The sequence below is a fragment of the Natator depressus genome, chromosome 21, assembly GCF_965152275.1.
Source record: "Natator depressus isolate rNatDep1 chromosome 21, rNatDep2.hap1, whole genome shotgun sequence".
NCBI lineage: Eukaryota > Metazoa > Chordata > Testudines > Cheloniidae > Natator > Natator depressus.
This window is the reverse complement of record NC_134254.1, coordinates 16,152,809-16,173,520: the sequence shown is the minus strand read 5'-3', so window position 1 is coordinate 16,173,520 and position 20,712 is coordinate 16,152,809. Positions and strand designations below refer to the sequence as shown.

The 20,712-nt window shown below is 53.0% G+C and overlaps 1 protein-coding gene across 1 annotated transcript; it reads right to left on the bottom strand.

Annotated features, from left to right (window-relative positions):
* Positions 1 to 1,951: 1,951 nt before the first annotated feature.
* On the bottom strand, positions 1,952 to 14,306 carry LOC141975732 (glutathione S-transferase 2-like). The gene is made up of 8 exons (XM_074936333.1): positions 14,153 to 14,306; positions 10,619 to 10,697; positions 5,306 to 5,370; positions 4,713 to 4,794; positions 4,374 to 4,474; positions 3,639 to 3,734; positions 3,405 to 3,515; positions 1,952 to 2,243 (listed from the first exon to the last, which is right to left on the bottom strand). Exons 1-8 carry the CDS (start codon positions 14,186 to 14,188, stop codon positions 2,148 to 2,150), a joined length of 666 nt encoding a protein of 221 aa, XP_074792434.1. The 5' UTR covers positions 14,189 to 14,306; the 3' UTR covers positions 1,952 to 2,147.
* Between the last annotated feature and the right edge of the window lie 6,406 nt (positions 14,307 to 20,712).

Below are 20,712 nucleotides of genomic sequence, written 5' to 3'. Positions count from 1 at the left end.
GATTTACTCCTGGGTGAGGGAGAGGGAATGGGGCCCAATGGAGTTACTCCTGATTTACCCCGGGTGAGGGAGAGGGAATGGGGCCCAGTGGAGTTACTCCTGACTTACCCCTGGGTGAGGGAGAGGGAATGGGGCCCAATGGAGTTACTCCTGATTTACTCCTGGGTGAGGGAGAGGGAATGGGGCCCAGCAGGGTTACTCCTGACTTACACCTGGGTGAGTGAGAGAATTGGGCCCAGCGGGGTTACTCCTGATTTACACCAGGGTGTGATCAGAATCAGGCCCCTGCTTCCCAGCTAGGGGAGATGTCTCTACTATGTGCTGCAAACAGGAGAAGCAAGAGGAAGAAAACAAGCGCCCCCGAAATTGAGAGGGGCGCTGCCCGTGGCACCAGCGGGCCTCAGCCATGGTTGCACTGAGCACCAACTGCCAGGGCAAAGAGGGGACTGGGCCGAGCTGGCATCCTCCCAATGCAGTACTCCAGGAACAGTACTCTGGGCGGGCAGTCGATCCCTCCCCATCCCCACGCAGGGGTTTCCAAAAGGCCCAGGCCCCACTTACATCCCCCAAGGTTTTCTTCTCCTCCCACCAGCATCACTTCTTCCCTGCTGCTCCCCCTCTCCTTCCCCATTAGCACCTCACCCTCTGCCCCCCAGGGTCACCATTTCGCCATGCTAGTGTCAGGGTAGCTGGCCCTTGTGTTCAGGCACAGGGCAGAGCCATGTTGTGTGATCGTTGTGGGGAACAAAGGGCGTACACTCCCGGTTTGCTAGAGATTGGAGGAAGAAACACAGGGACCCCCTGGCTCACACGGTGCTCAGCAAGGGAGATATAGTCACAAACGTTGCCGTGAACACTGGCGCTCACTGTGTAATGTACTGGCTCTGTGTACCCAGGAGCAAGTGTGTGATGGTGTCCTCGAGTAGCTGAACCCAAAGGAAGATAAAGGACCTATTACATCTGCCAGCCAGGGGAGATCTCCTTTAGCTTAAGCAGCGGAGGCCTGTGGCTTTGGAGGTTGAAAGGTCAGGGATTTACGTTAGCCTCAAACCCTCCACCTGATTGGAATGACTGGGTCCCTCTCTGCTACTCTCCACAAATTCCCTGTGGGTTCTTTGCAGTTGCACAAATCCAGACTTCTCCCTAACCCTGCTCACAACTGTGGCTCCCAGTACATACAAGCATTGCATTACTTGTTCTCACAGCTGTGTGCAACCCGGCAGCAGTTCAGTGCTTTGGACCCCAGCTTCCAGACAGCTCAGCTCTGCTGCAGGCACCTAAAGGAGGGCCCAGACTGAGTTCTCTTGGGGATCTGGCCCTCTGTGTCAGAACAGGGGCTGCAGGGTGCAGCACACTTAGAAACCTGATTGGGTGCGTCCCGCTTTCTCTCCCCTCTACCTGGCTGAGCTGTCCTGTCAGAGGGGAGGATCATGATTTAATTAGTACCTTGATTATGCATTGGATATGACAACTGGGCTTTCTCTCGATGGCCCCCAGGAACTAGCCAACTTCTTATAAGTCTCTAGTCACAAAAGGGACTGAAGATTTCCCCTTTGGAACATCATGTTCTTTCTGTGGGTGTGATCACAAGCCGGTGTGTGTAGGGTGGCTCCAGGAGAGAGCAGGTGTAAGGGGATGGGAGAATTATCCTTCTATTTATATTTTCAAATGCTCATGGGCTCAAAGGAGTGATGGGTGTTCAACACCTCTGAAATTCAAAGCCCTTTGTCAGAGAGCCACTTGGCCATCTGGGGAGCACCAGTGGAAGCAGGAATTGGCCTGCATGCTGCGATAAATGCTGAAACTCAGAAGAGGTTCAAAAGTAGAACTAAGGCTTGATGAGTACCTGCTATTCAGAACTCCCGAGAGACCTACTTGTTTTTAAAAAACGGAAACCAGGAAGGTCAATAAGCAGAGACAACTGTACAGTCACCAAAATGTTTTCATTAGCCAGTAACTGGGAAATCGCAGAGCTAGCTTAGCGGGAAGGATTACAATAGGGCTTGGGGATTTCAGCTATTGCTGATTTGCTGTTCAATGGGACTTTGCAAGCTAGAGGGGTCCCAGGGGTCTCCAGCTCCTTTTCAGATGCTGCAGTGGGTCCATGCCAAGAGACTTGTTTGACGTTTGCTGAGCTCCAGTTGAGCCTACTCCTTTCTGTTGCTCCACTGGGCAGCTATCCAGAAAACGGGAGCCTTCATGCAGCGGCCAGAACTCATGTAGGCAGCGATCTTCTCCAGGGCCTACAGGGAAAGCAAAAGAAGATCCATCAACGTAAAGAGACATCATCAGCTCCTCACATGCCCCCTACCTGTCGTCACAGCCAGAAATTCAGCACAGGCCGCAGCCAAACAGCTCCTTGGGAATCGCTCCCCATGGCAAACCAGAAAGGCATGCAGCCACGGCTTGTCAGATGTGTCCCTATGGCCCAGTTCATAGAATATCAGGGTTGGAAGAGACCTCAGGAGGTCATCTAGTCCAACCCCCTGCTCAAAGCAGGACCAACCCCAACTAAATCATCCCAGCCAGGGCTTTGTCAAGCCTGACCTTAAAAACCTCTAAGGAAAGAGATTCCACCACCTCCCTAGGTAACGCATTCCAGTGTCTCACCACCCTCCTAGTGAAAAAGTTTTTCCTAATATCCAACCTAAACCTCCCCCCATTGCAACAGTTCTTCTGGAGGACCAAGGGCCTGAGCCAAAGTATGCTGAAATCAATGGGAGTCTTGACACAGACTTCACAAGGCTTTGGATCAGGTCCCGAGGATGTGCTTTTTCAAAGCTGTTGACCATTCACATCTCCGATTGATTTCACTCAGCACTTCTAAAAGCCAGGCCCTTATGTTGCTGAGCTGCTCTAGGTTTAGGAGCCCATAAAGCACTTTCTAAGAGCAGGAAGTCCTGTAACTTCTCAAAGCTCCATCTCTCAAAAGCAGTTTGTCTGGTTCCAAACTCACTCTGCTCTTCAAAATCTCCTCTGCCCAAGATCCAAGCTTGAGAAATTCAGGACTGTAAATGATGTGCACGTGCAATATATTATTCAGCTACTAGCTGTTCACCAGTTCCCTGTCTGGAGTGCTTCATAAGGGAGACAATGCTGGAACTTGAGCTGTGTGGAAACTTGTTTGTGTGTCTTTAGTGTGTGATTGTCTTCTATAGTGAAGACCTCCTTTTTAAGGTGAACTCCGATTCCATATATTGTGAAAAGGACCAAGAGGTGGGTTATTGTTTTGACAAGACAAAGGGTGCAGAAGGCTTAGAATGGAAACCATCTATTAACCTTAATTGGGAAAAGTAACTTGACCAAAGGTCACATGCTGCAGACACTGCAGACCTGGAACTAGCTTGGCCAGCCCTGGAGATCCAGAGAGCAGCATGTCACAGGTGAGTCAGGGCCAAGCTCACCTCAAATTGGTCAAGAAAATCCTTCAGGTTCTTCAGCTGATCCAGGCACTTGGGTGCGAACATGCGGTGCTGCTCCAGGACGTCGTACGCAAGGAAGTCGACATAGGTGAGCTGGGAAATTAGAATGAAAATAAGCAGAGCGTCAGATCAGAACCATCCAGATCTGCACTTCCCATCTCTGGCCTCTCTCTAACACGGAGCAGCTACGTCCTCAGTCCCTCTGTAGCCACATACCTTCTCCCCAGCAAACCACTTCCTGTCCCCCAGGAACTGGGAGAACAGCTTCAGCTTCCCGGGCAGCTGCTCCAAGTACTCCAGCTTCAGTTTCTCCTGCAAAAGGGAAAATAGAAGCAAGGGAGCTGTGGGTCAAATCCTCACAATCCCCACCACCCTGGAGCAACTCGGAGTTTCGGCTTTCTGGTGCAGCCGAAGGCAGCGACAAGGGTAATTCAGTCCCAGCCTTTGGGGCATAAATTGATCATCTGAAGGGATCTCCCATCCCAGACACTCTCTTCCCTCCCATGTCAGTATCGGGTAACTAGTCAGGTGCACGATAGAAATTATTCACCTTCCTTTAAAGGAAGAGGCTGTGGCTAAAGATGGGCCGCGGGTAATAGACTTCACAGACTGGTCTGCTCTGGCACAATCCCTGTGACCAGCAATCCCACCTCTCTTTGTCTGTGAGGCACCATGGGTCGGGGGAACAGGCAGTGTTGAATCTAGGGAGGTCTCAAATTCTAATCCTACCTCTGCTACTGGTTTACTGTGGGACCTCAGGCAAGTCACATCACACCTCTCTCTCCCCCGCCTCTGTAAAATGGGGATAACACCACTTCTTCCCAGGTAATTAATGGAGGCTTGTAATGCTCTGGATTATATCTACACCTGTTATCCCCATGTGACCCTCCAGAGCCATTTGTTGCACTCCAGCTCTCACCCACACCCCCAGGGGAGCAGGCATGCACTCACAAAGTCAGGGTCGTAGCAAATCCTTGCAAAGGCCAGGCGGAAATCCATCACCTGGTTCTCCAGCATGTCCACTCTCTGTATCTCCTCCTCACTCTCGCCAGCTGGGAGTCAGAAAACACACAGGGGCAGAGAGGCTCAGCAACCCTGGTTTAAATCTCAACTAGCCTCTAAGGGCTTGTCTTCACCAGAGGGAACTGACCAGCACAGCTATTCTGAATGACCTAGGTCTCCTAGAATAATGGCCCATCACTTTTACTCTGGACAAGGGACCTACTCCAGAAGAGCTGGTCCTGTCAACTTCCCCGTGCAGACAAGCCTTCGACTCGCAGCGATACTCACCCATCTTGTGTTTGCGCGCTATGTAGCGGAGGATAGCATTGCTCTGCGTGAGCTTTGTCTGGCCATCAATGAGATAGGGGAGCTGGGAGGGCAAAGACAGGATGTTAGGGGATAAGTTCTCCCCACCCATTTATCCTGCTCTTGGAGGGCACTGCAGCCACCAAGCTACTTGTGCCGCCTAGTCGGCGGGAGGTCAAAGAGCAGAGCCAAGTGTCTCATGAGCAGGCCCTGCACATTGCTGGAGTCCACCTGTGCTCAGAGACAGCCTCTCCCTGCCCCTTTTTACCCTGCTTGGGAGAGCAGGTGGACACCAGGGCCCCAGATTCCCTGTTCAGTGCCTGGCATTTAACCTCATGGCCATGCACAACCACTGATCCCACTGAGGCTGGGCGCGGCTGCGTGGTCACTGCCGCGAAGACCGCAAGGCCTGAGACTCCTGCGCCAGCCAAGGGGGCACTGGAGAGCCGGGAGCTCTTCTCCAGCCAACAGCCTGGCTCCAGCTCAGAGCCAGCTGCTAGTCTCCAACCACTTCCCCCTCTGACCCTGTCCTCCCTGGTGACACACGGGTAAGGGCAAAGGAGGCTGCTACATACGTTCGGGAAATCCAGCCCCAGCTTCTCTTTCTCGTTAGTCCATTGGCTTATATCATAATCAGGACCTGGAGGTAAAGAACAGGATGGTAAGTCCTATGGCACGGAGACCTGCCCCCCACCCCCCACACACACTGCATCTCCCTCACCACCAACCCCCCGCCCCACTGCATCTCCTAATCAACATCACCTCCCCACCGCTGCATCTCCCACCCCACTCCCCACACCCACTCACTGCATCCCAACCCCTTCACTGCATCTCCAACCAGCACTGCCACCCCACAAACACCCTCACCACTGCATCTCTCCCCTGCCATCCACACACTCACTGTATTCCTTTCCCTCCCATCCTCTTCACCCCCAACCCTACATCTTCCCTTCCCCTCGTCTCCTTCCTTCCCCATCCCCTGCCGCGGCTGTAGGCTGAGAGTCCTCACTTTTAGTCAGATAGGCAATTGGAGATTGAGTCTTTCTTCCAGTGCAGAGCTCCCCTGCTCTCTCCCTCTCCCCACACCCCAGGAGCAGAGGGGAGAAGGCCCTGGCCCATGACTCGCCTCTAACCAACACTTCTCCAAGTCCAGGGCTAGAAAAAGACTTAGGTCCCCAAGGTGGCCCCTTTTCACCACTCGAGCAGCAGAAAAGGGCCAGAACCCAGACAGAGCTTCCCACCAGGGAAACCCCTGGACAGCTCTATACTTGGGACAGCAGGTTTGTATAATTTTTGGTGGTGCCCAAAATGGGTCCAAGTCCCACCCCCACCCTACCCCTACCTAAGGCTCTGGGAGGGAGTTTGGGTGCGGGAGGGGTGCTGGCTCCAGGAGGGAGTTTGGGTGTAGGCTCTGGGCTGGGGCAAGGGTGCAGAACAGGGTGAGGGGTCTGGCCAATGGGAGGTGCTGAGTCTGCGCTCAGGGCCGGGGCAGCGCACGGAGACACCATCCCTCCCCTCTCAGGATCATAGGGCCATGCCGGCCGCTTCCAAGAGTGCAAGGAGCGAGGCCGGGCAGGAAGCCACCTTAGCCCCACTGCACTGCTGATGGTGGTGGCAGCAGCCGCCAGGGTCCCCCAGACCCTTTTAAATCCCCTGGGGGCAGCAGGCAGGGCCAGGGGAGAGACCCGGCCCCAAACATTGGTGGAGCACAGGCACCATGGGCCCTGAATATTCCTGGAGCCCGGGCACCACGGGCCCATACAACTCATCACCCCTGCCCTATACCACACTTCTGCTCAGCTCCTGGCACGGGGCATGCCTGTTCTGACAAAACAGAGCAGCCACTCAAGGCTATGGCAGCTCAGAGCACCCTCTGGGCTGCTCTAACACTGTGGGCCAGGCCACTTTGAAAGTCACCTGTGTTCCCCCTCCCATTCCTGAGCTGTGCCATTCCAGACATGCAGCTTGGCATCTGGGCCTAGAAAAAACAGGGAAAAGCCCCAGGACATCTAAGCATGAAGGAGCAGTGCTGCAGTGATAGATACTTAACGGCCACAATTTTCACCACTGGCCTCTGATTTTCAGAAGTACCGAGCACCCCTTGCTCCCATCGAAATCCCTGGGAGTTGCAGCTGCTCTGAGAAAATTCACGCTGCTCATTTACGTGCCTAACATCAAGTCCCACATTCTGATCCTTTCGGCCAACACTCCCGCCCACGCTGGCCTCTCGTTCCCTGACAGTGCCATTTACCAACCTTCCAGAAACAGAATGAAACGGCTCAGTGCCAAGGCTAGACACCATGATCACAATATGGTGCTTCTTACTTGAGTGTCTGAGGCTAGCTGAGAATGGAGGTGGGGGAGTGGTTCCATACAAACACAGAATCAAAGCCCTTCTCTAATAAGATGGTGCAGTAGTTAACAGCATGAGCCTGGGGAGACTGAAGTTCAAATCTCTGCTCTGCTCCAGACTCCCTGGGTTCCCTTGGGGAAATCACAAAGCCGCTCCGAGCCCGAGTTCCCCATCTGTAACACACAGATCCAAGACTTGCCGCACTTCCCTACCACACTGGGGGATCATGAGGCTAAATACGGTCAAAACTGTGAGGTACTCAGATACTATGATTCTGGGGGCCATATAGGCCCCCAGGATAGGTGGTATTAACAGGGATTTTCTATGGATCCTACAGAAACCTCAGCTGTATTTGGATCCCATAGAAACCTTGCTCTAGGCCACCTTAAAACTGCACTTTCCTCCTAGGACTTGGCAGCTAGTATGAATAGTCCAGCTCACCGTGCTCTGCTCTGCGTCTGGATTTAACCGCTTCCCTCCTGGCTCAGGTCCCCTCTAAAATCAGGCAGGGTGCCCACAAGCCCGAATGATATGAAACCCTCACCACTTAGTCTGACACAGGGCGATAAGCAAAGCATAACTGGCCACATGCAATCCAGCTTTGCTTATCAGTGCTCAAAGGGCTATTTACCTGCAGGTGCCATGCGAGCGATGAAATAAAACACGCAGCAAATCCATCCCTTCTAGTGCAGCCTGAACTGGGATATAAGCTGGCTGTCCTCCAACCCCGGGGACATAGGGTCTGTCTGGAGTGCAACCTAGGGTGTAACTGCAACACATGTAGACACACCCGAACTAGCTTTGATCTCGACCGTGCGGGTACCGACAGCGGAAAAGCTGCGTCAGCACGGGCCAGCTGCCCAAGTACCTAGCCAGGGTCCCCGGGGAGCTTGTCCAGCCGGCACTGCCATTGGCATGCACGCTAGCCAGAGGCACGTGCTGCAGTTACACCTCCAACTGCAATGTAGACAGACCCTGAGAGGATTTACTGGGAGGGCAGGGAGAGTACAAAACCAGCCGAATCAGAGGGGAGAGGCAAGACACGAGTTCCTGAGAATACTCATAGGGCCCCATGGGCCACTTACCCTGATACAAACCTAAGGTCTTACCCTCAGTTTCTGTACATCCATGCAGATTCGTTTACACCAGCTGAGAATCTCCCTCTCCCCAGCCATGAAAGGCAGGTATTGTAATTCTTACGGTCTTGAATCAAGACAAATGATGCTAGTGCTTGTGACAAGCCCCTCCTGGTACAGGTTCCAGCCAGGGTCCCGCGTCCCAGCCAGAGGATAGGCTCTGTGATTGTCCTTATACTGAGGATAATCTGCAAGAACTGGATTTCCCTGTCCAGTGCACAGCTAGTTCTTTTCCAAAAAGAGAGCACAGTCTAGTGGTTAGAGCACAGACTTGGCGTGAGGACACCTGGGTTCCACGCCCAGCTCTGTCACTCACTCACTGTGGCTTGGTCTTCACTGCAAGAAAGGGTGTTTTTACACAGCGATAGCGGTCTCGATGCAATATGCTGGCGGAGCCAAGGCACTGCAGTTCTTACCTGGATGTAGCTCAGTGGTTCTCAACCTGTGGCTCAATCAGCACAGAGCTGCGGCCCATGTGCCATCCTCAGGGCCATACAGGTAGCTTTGGGATGTGGCCCACCACGGTAAACAGGGTGAGAACGGCTGATTGAGGCCTAGGTGGACTACAGGGCAGACCTTAACTAGCTGCATCAAGGTAAAAACTCCAGGCTCTTGTCTCCGCCATGAGTTTAGAGCGAGAGAAATAACTATGTAAAAACCACACCTTTTTGTAGTGAGGACAAAGCCGCTGTGACCTTAACGCAAAGTCACTCGCCCTTTCTGAGTCTCAGTTGAAAGGGGAATTTTACTTTCATGGTGCCCCGGGAAGTTGTGAGGTGGAATTTTATCGTGGTTCTAAAGGGTCAGAAATGTGGAATGTCATTGTAATAGAGCATCCGTGCCCAAAAGCAACCTGACCTCATCACTCCTCCCCTCGCCACTCCCTGCCCCTGCACTAATCCAGCTGCACTTTCTGCTCGGGGAGAATGTGTTGCTTTGACACAACTGGGGTTTCTTATCGCTCACTGTGATAAAGAGCAGCCCTGTGACCTTCAGAATTATATAACCAAATCTGGGGATGCGTGACTCAGCAAAAAAAAAAAAAAAAAAAAAAAGGTGGGAACTTAGTCCAAGCCAAGAGAGTCACAGAATCTCTCTGCAGCCACGGAAGAGTTAACCCAAGCCCATGGGAGAGCGGAGATAGGAAGTGGCTGTTACAAAACTGCCTTCTAGAAATAGGCTGGTGAGGGTTGAGCAACACCCCCAGCTCCCATTGACTCCAGCTGGCGTTGGGCCCCTCAAAGTCCGTCCCTTACAGCGGCACAGAGGCCAGCTCGGAGAGAGGGCACTGTCTCAATACAGGGCAGATCCCTGCTCTCGCTGAACGCAAGGGGAGTTCTGCTATCCACTGCCACGGGAGCAGGACCGGGCCCTGTAAGCAACAGCAAATAGAAGCCGATACAGGCCAGGCCGAACCAGACTTTGGAGGAGGAGCGACCTAAGGCAGGAGGGAGAAGAGGGTCTGACCCTCCTCCCCATTAATGCACCTCCCTTCCAGCCATCCTGCCCCACTCTGCACCATTCCCCAACCCCCACTGCACGCACACGCACGCACACACACCCCACCCCACCCCACCCACCCCCCACCTTCTTGAGTCTAACAGCCCAAGAGCCAAATACTCCACCCAGTCCCACCAGTGCTGACTGCAAAAGTGGCACTGGGGTAATCCCGGAGGGGCTGTACAGACGGGCCTCCAGAACTGACCTCGCTAGCTGACAAATCCTCACCTCCCATTCCCAGCCAGAGAGTAAACGGCAGTTTCTAACACAGCTGCTGAAACCTGAGCACCTCCAGGGAGCTCATTGCTAACAACAAGTCTAAGGTTACAGCCTGCTCAGAACTGGTTTCTACCCCTAGCCCGGCAGAGTTCTCCTGGTTAACTTCAGGGGTGGCAGCAAACGCTGCTGTTCTCCTGCCTGGTGCGATCTGCAAACTGCAACTTGATCGATTTTTGCCGTGGGAAAAAATCTGGCCTGTGTCAATGATTTCCTTGCAATTTCCAGCAGCAATCTGGGCTTGATCCAGCATCAGCCTCTCTATTGCCTTCAACAAGTTTAGACCCCAAGTGAAGGGCCTGCTCAAAGGTGACTCGGGATCCAAGATGGCATCATTCAGTGCTGTTAAAGGACCTGGACACTTATTGCTATTTAACACTGTTCAGCATGGATCTTAAAGCATTCCCTAGCCCTAACGAGAACAGCGCACCCCTCTCTCACAATGTGATCTCCAGTGCATTGATACAGACCCAACTACTTCTGTATCCTTCCCCAACACCAGTTCTGATCTCCACACAGGTTCCCTGCCAAGATTGCAAAAGACAATGCACGTTGCAAGTGTCCATCTCACACTCCACAGGCCAAGGCAGCCCGGGGTGTGATCTCCACCCTTGACACCTTACCTTCTCCGCTGGCGCAGTATTTCTTGTCCTCATAGGGAGTGTTCGTGTATTCCAACAGCAGTCGGATGGCGTGAGCAAGCTGCAAAGAGGAGCAAGAGAGCATTTACATCCCAGGACCCCTCCAGTTCCATTGGGTGAGCCCAGAGCTTGCCCCTCTCCAAGAAAGCAAGATAAATTGACCTTCCTCCCAATTCTGCTCACAGCTGCTGGAGCCTAGAACTATACACAGATCAAGCATGACGGCTTCTATCTTAGCCAACGCACCAAACAGGATTGAACCAGGGAACCTCCATTGCTCAGACTTGAAGACCAGAAGGGACCATCACAATTATCTAGTCTGACCTCCTGCACATCGCAGGCCACAGAACCTCATCCACCCACTCCTGTAACAGACCCCTAACCTCTGGCTGAGTAACTGAAGTCCTCCAATCATGATTTAAAAACTTCAAGTTACTGAGAATCCACCATTGATACTAGTTTAAACTTGCAAGTGACCCATGCTGCAGAGGAAGGTAAAAAGAACCACAGGGTCTCTGCTAATCTGACCTGGGGGGAAATTCCTTCTCGCCCCCAAATATGGTGATCTGTTGAACCCTGAGTATGTGGGAAGACCCACCAGCCAGTCACCTGGGAAAGAATCCTCTGGAGTAACTCACAGCCCTCCCCATCTAGCGTCCCATCTCCAGCCATTGTGGATTTTTGCTACTAGCAGTTTCAGATGGGCCACTGTAGTCAGCCTCATCACATCATCCCCTCCATAAACTCATCAGGCTCAGTCTTGAAGTCAGTTTGGTGGTTTGCCCCCACTGCTCCCCTTGCGAGGCTGCTCCAGAACTTCACTCCTCTGATGGTCAGAAACCTTCATCTAGTTTCAAGGCTCAGCTTGTTGATGGGCAATTTATAGCCATTTGTTCTTGTGTCCACCTTGGCGCTTAACTTAAATAACTCCTCTCCCTCCCCAAATGTATTAATAGAGAACGATCCTATCTCCCCTCAGCCTTCGTTTGGTCAGACTCAGCAAGCCCGGTCCTTGAGTCGCCTCTTGTACAGTAAGTTTTCCATTTCTCTGATTATCCTAGTAGCCCTTCTCTGCCCCTATTTCAGTTTGAATTCATCCTTCTTAACCATGGGAGACCAGACCTGCACACAGTGTTCCAGGGGAGGTCTCCCCAGTGCCTTGTAGAACGGCACTGACACTTCCCTGTCTCTACTGGGAATACCTCACCTGATGCATCCTAGGACTGCACTAGCCTTTTTCACGGCCACATCACATCGGGGGGCTCATAGTCATCCTGTGATCAAGCAATATACTCAGGTCTTTTAGTTCCTCTGTTGCTTCCAGCAGATACATCCCCAGCTTATAGCAAATATTCTTGTTGTTAGTCCCTAAATTCATGACCTTGCACTTTGCTCTATTAAATTTCATCCCATTTCTATTCCTTCAGTTTTCAAGGTCCTCCAGATCTTCTTGTGCGATATTCCGGTCCGCCTCCATATTGGCAATACCTCCCAGCTTTGTGTTGCTCACACATTTTATTAGCACACTCCCGCTTTTTGTGCCAAGGTCATGAATGAAAATGTTAAATAAGATCAGTCCCAAGTCCGATCCCTGAGTGGGACACCCCTAGGAACCTCCTGGCAGTTCACCTTTCAGTATGGCCAGTTCTAGACTCCCCTTTAACCCGTTCTTTATCCACCTTTCAATTAATCCCCATCTTCTCCAATTTAATGAATAATGTTCCCATGGGGACCTGTAAAAGCACAAGCTGCTGTAGCTTGAGCTAAAGCTCTATCAGACTCCAATCCACCATGGAGCGCAGACGTACGTGTGAGGGGAGACTGACAACACACCTGCCCCACGGCGTTCACATGCTCGGGGGAGTTTCAGTAGCCTGATTTGTTTCTATTCATTGGCTCTGGGCTTTCAGGAGCCTGCGTTAGGTGCTGCCAAGCTTGGAACCCTGCGTTGCACTGTGGACCCCAAGAGAGACTTTTTTGATGAGACCTGTGGCAACTAATGCAAAATTGCAGTGGGGCTCCTTTCCTCAAGCCCCTGGGGGGACTACACCCACCAGTGACGTTCCTCCCCTCCCCCAAGACACCTGCTATTGGGAAACAAAACTTTTTTAAAAAAGGAGGACTTGTGGCACCTTAGAGACAAACAAAGTTATTTGAGCAGAAGCTTTCGTGAGCTACATCCGATGAAGTGAGCTGTAGCTCACAAAAGCTCATGCTCAAATAAATTTGTTCGTCTCTAAGGTGCCACAAGTCCTCCTGTTCTTTCTGCGGATACAGACTAACACGGCTGCTACTCTGAAAACTTGTAAAGACTGTTACAAATGAAGGGCGCAGTCAGGGCCTGGCAGTGGGACGGGTCCATCAGAGTTTCCCTGCAGAGAGGGGCAGGAATGTGGTGGGCTTTCTGCAGGGACGCATGTGGGCACTGGCTGGGGCAGTGTCCCCAACCTTGCTGTGGGAATAGCATATTCCTATTCCCAGGAGACTGTGGTGGGCGCCAGACACCCCGCCGCCGAGAAACGGCAACGCATTCCGGCGGGCGGTTCTGCGGGGGCCGCGCCCGGTGTCCTGCTGGCGCACACAACGGCCCCAGCGACCGCATTGGGGACCCCTGGGCTAGGGTGACCAGACAGCAAATGTGAAAAATCGGGACGGGGGTGGGGGGTAATAGGAGCCTATATAAGACAAAGACCCAAAAATCGGGACATCTGGTCACCCTAGCACTGGCTGCCCTGCAGGGACGACTCTCCCCCAGCCCCACCCTTGGGGAGGGGATGAGGGTGGGGGAGGGACCGGTTCACGGGATGGAGCCCTGCTCTGCTAGGGCTCACAGCAAAAAGTCAACTGACCTGCTTGCCAGAGCCCATTCCCCTCTCCCAGGCAAATCTTGGCTACCATGACATGTGACCCCAAGGAAACCTGATAGAGCTAACCCATACATTCCCCTACAGAGACCTCCCCCATAGCTGGGGGGCTGCCTGCTCCTCTCTTTTACCCCTCCCCCATAGCTGGGGGGCTGCCTGCTCCTCTCTTTTACCCCTCCCCCATAGCTGGGGGGCTGCCTGCCCCACTCCTGCACCCTCACCACTCCCCCATAGCTAGGAGGCTGCCTGCCCCACTCCTGCAGCCCCACCCCTCCCACATAACTAGGGCCGCCTGCCCCACTCCTGCAGCCCCACCCCTCCCGCATAACTAGGGCCGTCTGCCCCACTCCTGTACCCTCACCACTCCCCCATAGCTAGGGCTGCCTGCCCCACTCCTGCAGCCCCACCCGTCCCGCATAACTAGGGCCGCCTGCCCCACTCCTGCACCCTCACCACTCCCCCATAGATAGGGCTGCCTGCCCCACTCCTTTACCCTTCCCCCATAGCTGGGGGGCTACTTGCCCCGCTCCGGCACCCCAGCTTCTCCCCCATAGCTGGGGGGCCGCCCGCCCCTCCCGCATAGCTGGGGGGCCGCCCGCCCCACTGCTGCAGCCACGCCCCTCCCCACGGCTGGGGGGCCGCCCGCACTCACCCCGCGGATGTCCCAGTAGCCCAGCGTGACCCCCATGCTGCCCCTGCTCCGCTCCCGCTGCGGCTGCCTCGACGCGATGCGCTCGGGTGAGGACGCGGGGGCGGGGATCCGAGTCCAGCCCCGGAACCCGGTTACTTGCCCGTCCGGTCAAACTCGCTTTCCCAAGCCCCAGCTGGTCGTGGGGGTGGGGGGGAGAGACGGATCCTGAATCCTGCGGACCGCCTGTTAACCCTGCCCTGGCGGCCTGCACTCCGGGCAGCCCCCCAAGCTCCCTGCCCCCCGGGAGGACCGACCCCACATCTCTGGGGGGCTGGGGTTAATTTAGCTGGTCGCTGAGCTGGCGGCTCCCTGCAGTGTTATGCCCTGGTGCTGGCCAACCTGCGGAGCTCCCTGCCGCAGGATGGCGCTCTCTCCATCGCGTCCTGGGGGTCAGTGGGGCAGTGTGTGTGTTGGGGGGGAGGGGTTGACTTGGCAGGACTCTGAGCTGGTGTGACTGACCCTTCCTTCCCTGGTCACCTGGGCCTCTTCATTCGCACCCTGCCCATCCAGCTTTGGGCAGTCGTTTTGCTCAGCTCCGCTGGGTGCAGAAAATAGAGCCCAGGAGGCAGCAGAGGTGGCTCTGGCATCCATAACCACTGTCCCCTTCCTGTCGCAGATAGGGAGATGGTGGTGAGACTGGGACCAGAGAAGAGGGGGCACCGGAGGCACTAGGTCCTTACCTCCTGCTGAAAAGGGCCTGAGTGTAGCCGTTGAAGGGATCTGGTGGTCTGGAGCCCCTGAGAGGGACTTTTTGTTACTTTACTTCTTCATTTCTGTTGGGTCCGTATTGAAGGTGTGGGCGCACCATGGATTTATATAGAGGCATTATGATATTTACTGTTTTATTATCTATCCCTTTCCTAATGATTCCCGACATTGTGTTAGCTTTTTGGACTGCCGCTGCACACTGAGTGGATGTTTGCAGAGAACTATCCACAGTGACTCCAAGATCTCTTTCTCGCATGGTAACAGCTAATTTAGACCCCACCATTTTATATGTATCGTTGGGATTATGGTTTCCAATGTGTCTTACTTTGCATTTATCAACCCAGTCCTTTCGCCAGGGATGCATGGAAGAACATGCAGCCTCTGGGCCAGGGCCAGAAGACACTTTTTTCTGCTTTAAATGAAATGGAGACGGAACATGTAGAAAACCCAAGGGTATTTGACGTGGAGCCTGGACTCTCTGTGGACATGGATGAATGAAGGGGACCCCTGCTTACCCCTTCCTGAGGTTAGAACTTCATCTGTTTGGCTTTGGCTCGGTTTCTGCCGTGGGAAATGTAAGGCCTTGCTATGTCCGCTAATCCCCGACACTGGTGTCTGTCCTAGCCAGCCACCAGCGGAAGATGTCACAATAATCAGATTTGCCCCAGTGGCAACTACATATGAAATAATACAGGTTTCCCTAATACTCCCCTTCTAGGGTTTTAAAATCTCATTCCCCCTCCCTACTTTCTGCCTAAAACTCCTATTCCCCCCCCCCACCACACACACACTTTTTAAAATTATTATTGAAAGGCATGAAATGTAAAACTGAGTGAAGGAAATAGTCTTTTTACACTGTGCATAATGAGACCCTGCAACTCATTGCCACAATATGCAATTGAGGCCAAGACTGCAGAAGGACCCAAACCAGGATTATCCGTTTTTGTGGCTAGTGAGACCATCCACAGTTACATTACACAGGGTGACTACCTCCTGCTTCTGGGCACAGACCATCCTCTGACTGAGGGGGTTTAGGAAGGAGAAGCTGCCTCTAGAGCAGTTCTGGAACTGCTCAGCTCAGGATTCTGTCCCCTTTGCTCTGAAATGTCTGCTGTTGGCTAGCGTCACAGACAGGACACTAGCTCAGATGGCTCACGGGTCTGATCCTGCCCACTGGACAATCCCTACGCTAGAAACCCTTCTGGGGAAGTGGTAGAAAACTCCACATCCTAGTGCACCCTTCTGCCCTGACCCAGGATTTCCAAGGCAAGGAGTGGAAGGGTCCTGAGAACAACAACAACTATAAAACCAAGAGCCAGGGGAACACTGGAGACCTCGGACTTTCATCCAAAGGGTGCTTCTATTGTATCTGGAAAGGAAATCAAATAGTACAACCTCCAAAGCCAAGGATCTTTGACCTGGAGTCCGGGTTCCGTAGATGGCAGTGAGCTTCCTATTCCAAACTCTAGAGCTAAGATACTAACTCTGCTCAGACTCTAACACACTGCAGACTTGAAGGTATTTAGTTCTCGCCAAGCTCTCTAGGACTCAATTCCTTGGCTCAGCTTCCTCCAGAGACAAATCCAAGCCCCCTGCTCTGTCAGAGTCAAACCTGACACAGACATTGTTGCCACACAAAGCCCCTGTAGTGGGTTGTATTGCAATAGACGGCTTGCTACAGCTGACCTGAAAACTAGCTAATGATTCTCCCAAGGGAGAAGAATTGACCGAGTCTGGAGTAAATCAAGTTTCCCTAATACTGAATTTTACTGGATGGTTCAAATCCCATAGGTGCTGGAAGTAGGGGTGCTGGGGGTGCTGCAGCACCCCCTGATTTTAAGTGGTTTCCATTATATACAGGGTTTACAGTTTGGTTCAACAACTCTCAGCAGCCACACTATAAAAAATGTTCCAGTACCACTGTCAGATCCTGTCCTACCCTAGGGCAGCCTTCTAAGACCTTCAGGGGTCACAGAAAGCCCTTTTATTCCCAGCGGTTTCTCTGGTTCCCATTTGCAGTGCTGCTGACAGGGTTAGTAGGACTGTCAGAGGATCCTATTGATTCACATTCCTCCATCTTTTGCAAGGGTAGAGCAGGGGTTCCCGAACTGTCTCCATGTGTGATCCCAGAACCATCCAATAGTGAGGATTCCATGTCCCACAATCCTCTGCACCCTTACTGCAAAGTTTCTCACACATCCAGAGAGCATTAATGCACTTCACCCTCCACCTCTTCCTCTCTTTCCTCTTCTGCATGAAGGAAAGTTCAAAGGTGTAGTCGCAGACCCCAAAATGCCTGTAGAAAGGGACCCAAGAGAGCCTACTGCCATAAGTGTCATAACAGGCTGAGTCAGTGTTGATGGGGTGGAACCAGACAGGGATGCTGGGTCAAAGCTGGGCCGAAGGAAGATGAGAATGGCCACGAGAAGGGGAAATTACCAGTTGCATGCAGCGGTGGGTAGCCATTGTCCTCCTGTTGACCAGTGCTCTGCAGCAGCTACTACTCATGGTTGGCTAAACAAATCTTGCTTCTCAACTTAGCTGAGTGATCCCGAGCAGTAACTGACCTCCAGCAGCAAGCCCAGCTCCCTGAGGTGTGGACAGCTAGATGGTACTCCCGTTGATTGCTTCCAAGCCTCTTGTATCGGCCTGGAGTTAAAGAGGAGTGGAAACAGAACCCAGCTCTCCAGACTGCACCCTCTCCACTGGCCTGCATGGCATCTTGTTATCCTGAGCTACTTCGTCATCGTAGCCAAGCCACAGCAAAAGGTGCGACTGGCTGGCATGTGTTTGGCAGCCATAAGATGCTGAGCTCAACATTTTCCCTTATCGTGGGGTCAAGTCCTCACCATCTCTGTCCAGCAACAGCTGCTCCCAGGGCCTCTTCCTCGTACCGCGGCAGAGCCGTGTACCGATGTGCAGAGGTTAACCCGCAAGCGGGGGACAGCCTCCGTCATCTGCAGGCATTCCAGCTTTGTGGGAATCTACTTGGTGTCTCATCCCACCCTCATCCTGGTGGTGTCGGAGCACTGTGCGGCTGTGCATTAAGCAGCGTGAATCCCGTGTGTTTTGTTCTCTCGGCGTCTCCCCAGGGGGAGGGTTGGGTGCGCAGTGTAGTGGTTTGTTTTGGTAGGGCTGGCTGGCGGTTGAGTTTTTGAACAATTGCACTGCTCTGTACTGGTGTTCGAGGAGGCCGGCTGGAGATGTGTACCTGGCACTGGGAGCCGGAGCTGGGGAGGCCTGTGATGGTCCTTGGCTCCTGGACAGGGGGTTCCACAGTCTCTGAGGGGCCCCAAGGAAGCTCTGCCTCCTCCACCAATGAGCTTGTGATGGTCCCTTGTGGTGGACGGCTGGATGAGCAGAGCTATCGACCTTTGTGCTCGTCCTGGAGCTTTACTAGGGAGCTTGGGACCCAGGCTGGTGAGCGCCTTGAAGGGAAGGACTGAGCCCTTGACATGGACTTGTTCTATGGCGAGCAGGGTTGAGAGCGCTGGCCAGATGAGGGGTGTGATGGTCCAGCGACTAGACCCCTGGAGTGGGAATGGGGAGACCCTGTCAGTGCCACTGACCTACTGCATGACCTGGGGTAGGCTGGCGTTAACTCACCCGTTACACCCCTGCGGGACACTTAACGCAGGGTTCTGGTTAGCTGGAGCGTATACCGTTACTCAGTGTTCTCCTGGGTATTAGGTTGCAGAGCGTCTCTCTCCCCTGGTTAAACCAAGTCCCCATCCTCCCTGCCTACCTGCCCCATGTTCCAAGCCCAACCCATCCCCCACGGTGCTTTTTATTCCACACAGCTGCTGAGGCTGCCTGAAGACAGGGAGGGGGGAAAACTTCTGAACATTCACAGCTGCAAGGCCTCCACGGGACTGGGTTCCTCTGGCCAAAAGCAGTTTTCTCCTGAGACCGGAACCGAAGTGTTCTCAGGCGGCGTCCTGGCTGCGAATACAGCTGTGGTTACAGGTCAAGCCAAGAAGCACAATTACCACAGGCCCCTGTTTATTTTCACAGCTGCTCCGGCCGGGTTGTGACCTTCGGGATCTCCAGCTGCTTGTCTCTAGGCTCAGGGACACTCTTGGGCTCCGGATCCTGCTGCACCCCAGGTCTGAGCCAGGTCGTGCCACTGTTTGAAGCCTTCATTTCAGAGCACCATTCACCTTGGATTGTCCTCCGCATTGCGGCCTCTGTGGTGAGGGCAGGAAGTGTCCGGCTGTTGGAATGCTCACAAAGCGTGTTAGGGGAATGGGGTGTTCACTGAAAGCATCGCTCCCCATCCATAAGGGATGCCAGGAGATTTGAGGGCCTCCTGTATGTTTTGCCACCCAGCAGTCTGCAGTGAAATAAACACCTAGCCTGGACTGGCAGGGGGCCGTGAACCCTGCAGCTTCAGCACTAAAGCACGTTTCTACACGTGAACCATAGGGGTAACTCAATTAGCTGATTGCAGCAGGTTCTCTCTGGCCACTAGCTGGATCCACAACATTAGATGGAACCATGCCGCTAAACCCGGGAGAGTTCTGATCCAGGATATTTGTTTATGACTCTCCATAAATTTTAAATAGATTTATTTTGCTGCAGCAACAGACTAGCCTCAGGGAACAGACACAGGGCAGCGGTAGTGAATTTCACGCTGAGGACGCAGATGCAAGTACAGGAAAGAAATTTAGCTTGTAAAAGACAGGTGCGCCTGAGCCTGCGAGTAGGATGATATGAAAGCCTGTTAGATGGATGGGGCCATATTTATCCCTGGTGTAACACCAAGCCATGGCTGCCTGTCGCCCATGGTCCCCAGAAAAGCGCTGATGAGACCTTTGCTGTTTTTTTGTGGGATCCAGGCATGCAGGCCCAAAATAAACCAGGAGGGCTCTTTATATTTTGGGTGACAGTGTATATTTCGGTAGCCCTCTGCAGGATCCAGTCCTAAGTACCCCTGCGAGGTATTCTCCCACCCTCCAATACCACTGAAGTCAAAGCAGTTTCTCAGCACCTTTTGGGATTAGGCCCTTAGCCAACAGCCTAGAAGCTGAGGTCAGAAGGCGCTCTTCTGATGATTGAGTCTCCCCTCCTGCAAGCCCTGCACATCAGCTGAGCCTGGGAAGACGTTTCACATAAGGCTGGGAGAGCACAGGGAAATGTTGGGTTATATTTATATTCCCTTCCCCCAGCCGCCAATACCACCTATTGCCCCCCCCTTCTCCTCTCCCCCTCCCACCCAGCCGCAATTAATTTTGCTCTGAAAACCTGCTGTCCACAGCCTAGCACAGAATATTTTAATTCTTACATAAGAAAAGTATCCAGTTAAAAAAAGCCACTCAAGTGACACACTCCCTTGTTTCTGCTTAAAGAAGGGATGCTACATGATAACAAAACTCAAGCACTTAGCAAACTCTCTTGATGAGAAAAGAAACCGGAATAACAGATGAATAAATACACTAATGAATTACTTTGCTTTCTCACGCTCAGCAGAAATAGTTACCATAGTCAAAGATCTCAGACGGTTTTTTATGCATTACAGAAACTAAAGTGCATCTTTAGTACATGTTCAGGGCTGTGTGATCCAGAGAGCAGGAGGGGCTTCGGTTCCAGACCTGCTAAACATAGCGAAACCTTTGTTCTAAAGTCTCATTGACGCTAATGGCCCTGTGCCTCGCTCTGCCAAGGGCCTGAAAGTGGATCGAAGTGTAACTTACTCCCACTGTGCAGGGGCAGGGCTAAAGTGGAGTAAAATGGCCTCAGTGTAAATGAGAATCAGGCCTTTTTTCCTCCGTCCACCCCTCCGGGGCTTCTTGGGTTGTTAGTACCCAACACTC

Excerpts from the sequence above, each read along its gene's own strand:
- LOC141975732 (XM_074936333.1), bottom strand. The coding sequence starts at position 14,188 with ATGGGGGTCACGCTGGGCTACTGGGACATCCGCGGG. Across the intron at positions 10,698-14,152 it reads GCTACTGGGACATCCGCGGG|CTTGCTCACGCCATCCGACT; the intron begins GTGAGTGCGGGC and ends TCCTCTTTGCAG. Across the intron at positions 3,516-3,638 it reads AGTGGTTTGCTGGGGAGAAG|CTCACCTATGTCGACTTCCT; the intron begins GTATGTGGCTAC and ends CTAATTTCCCAG.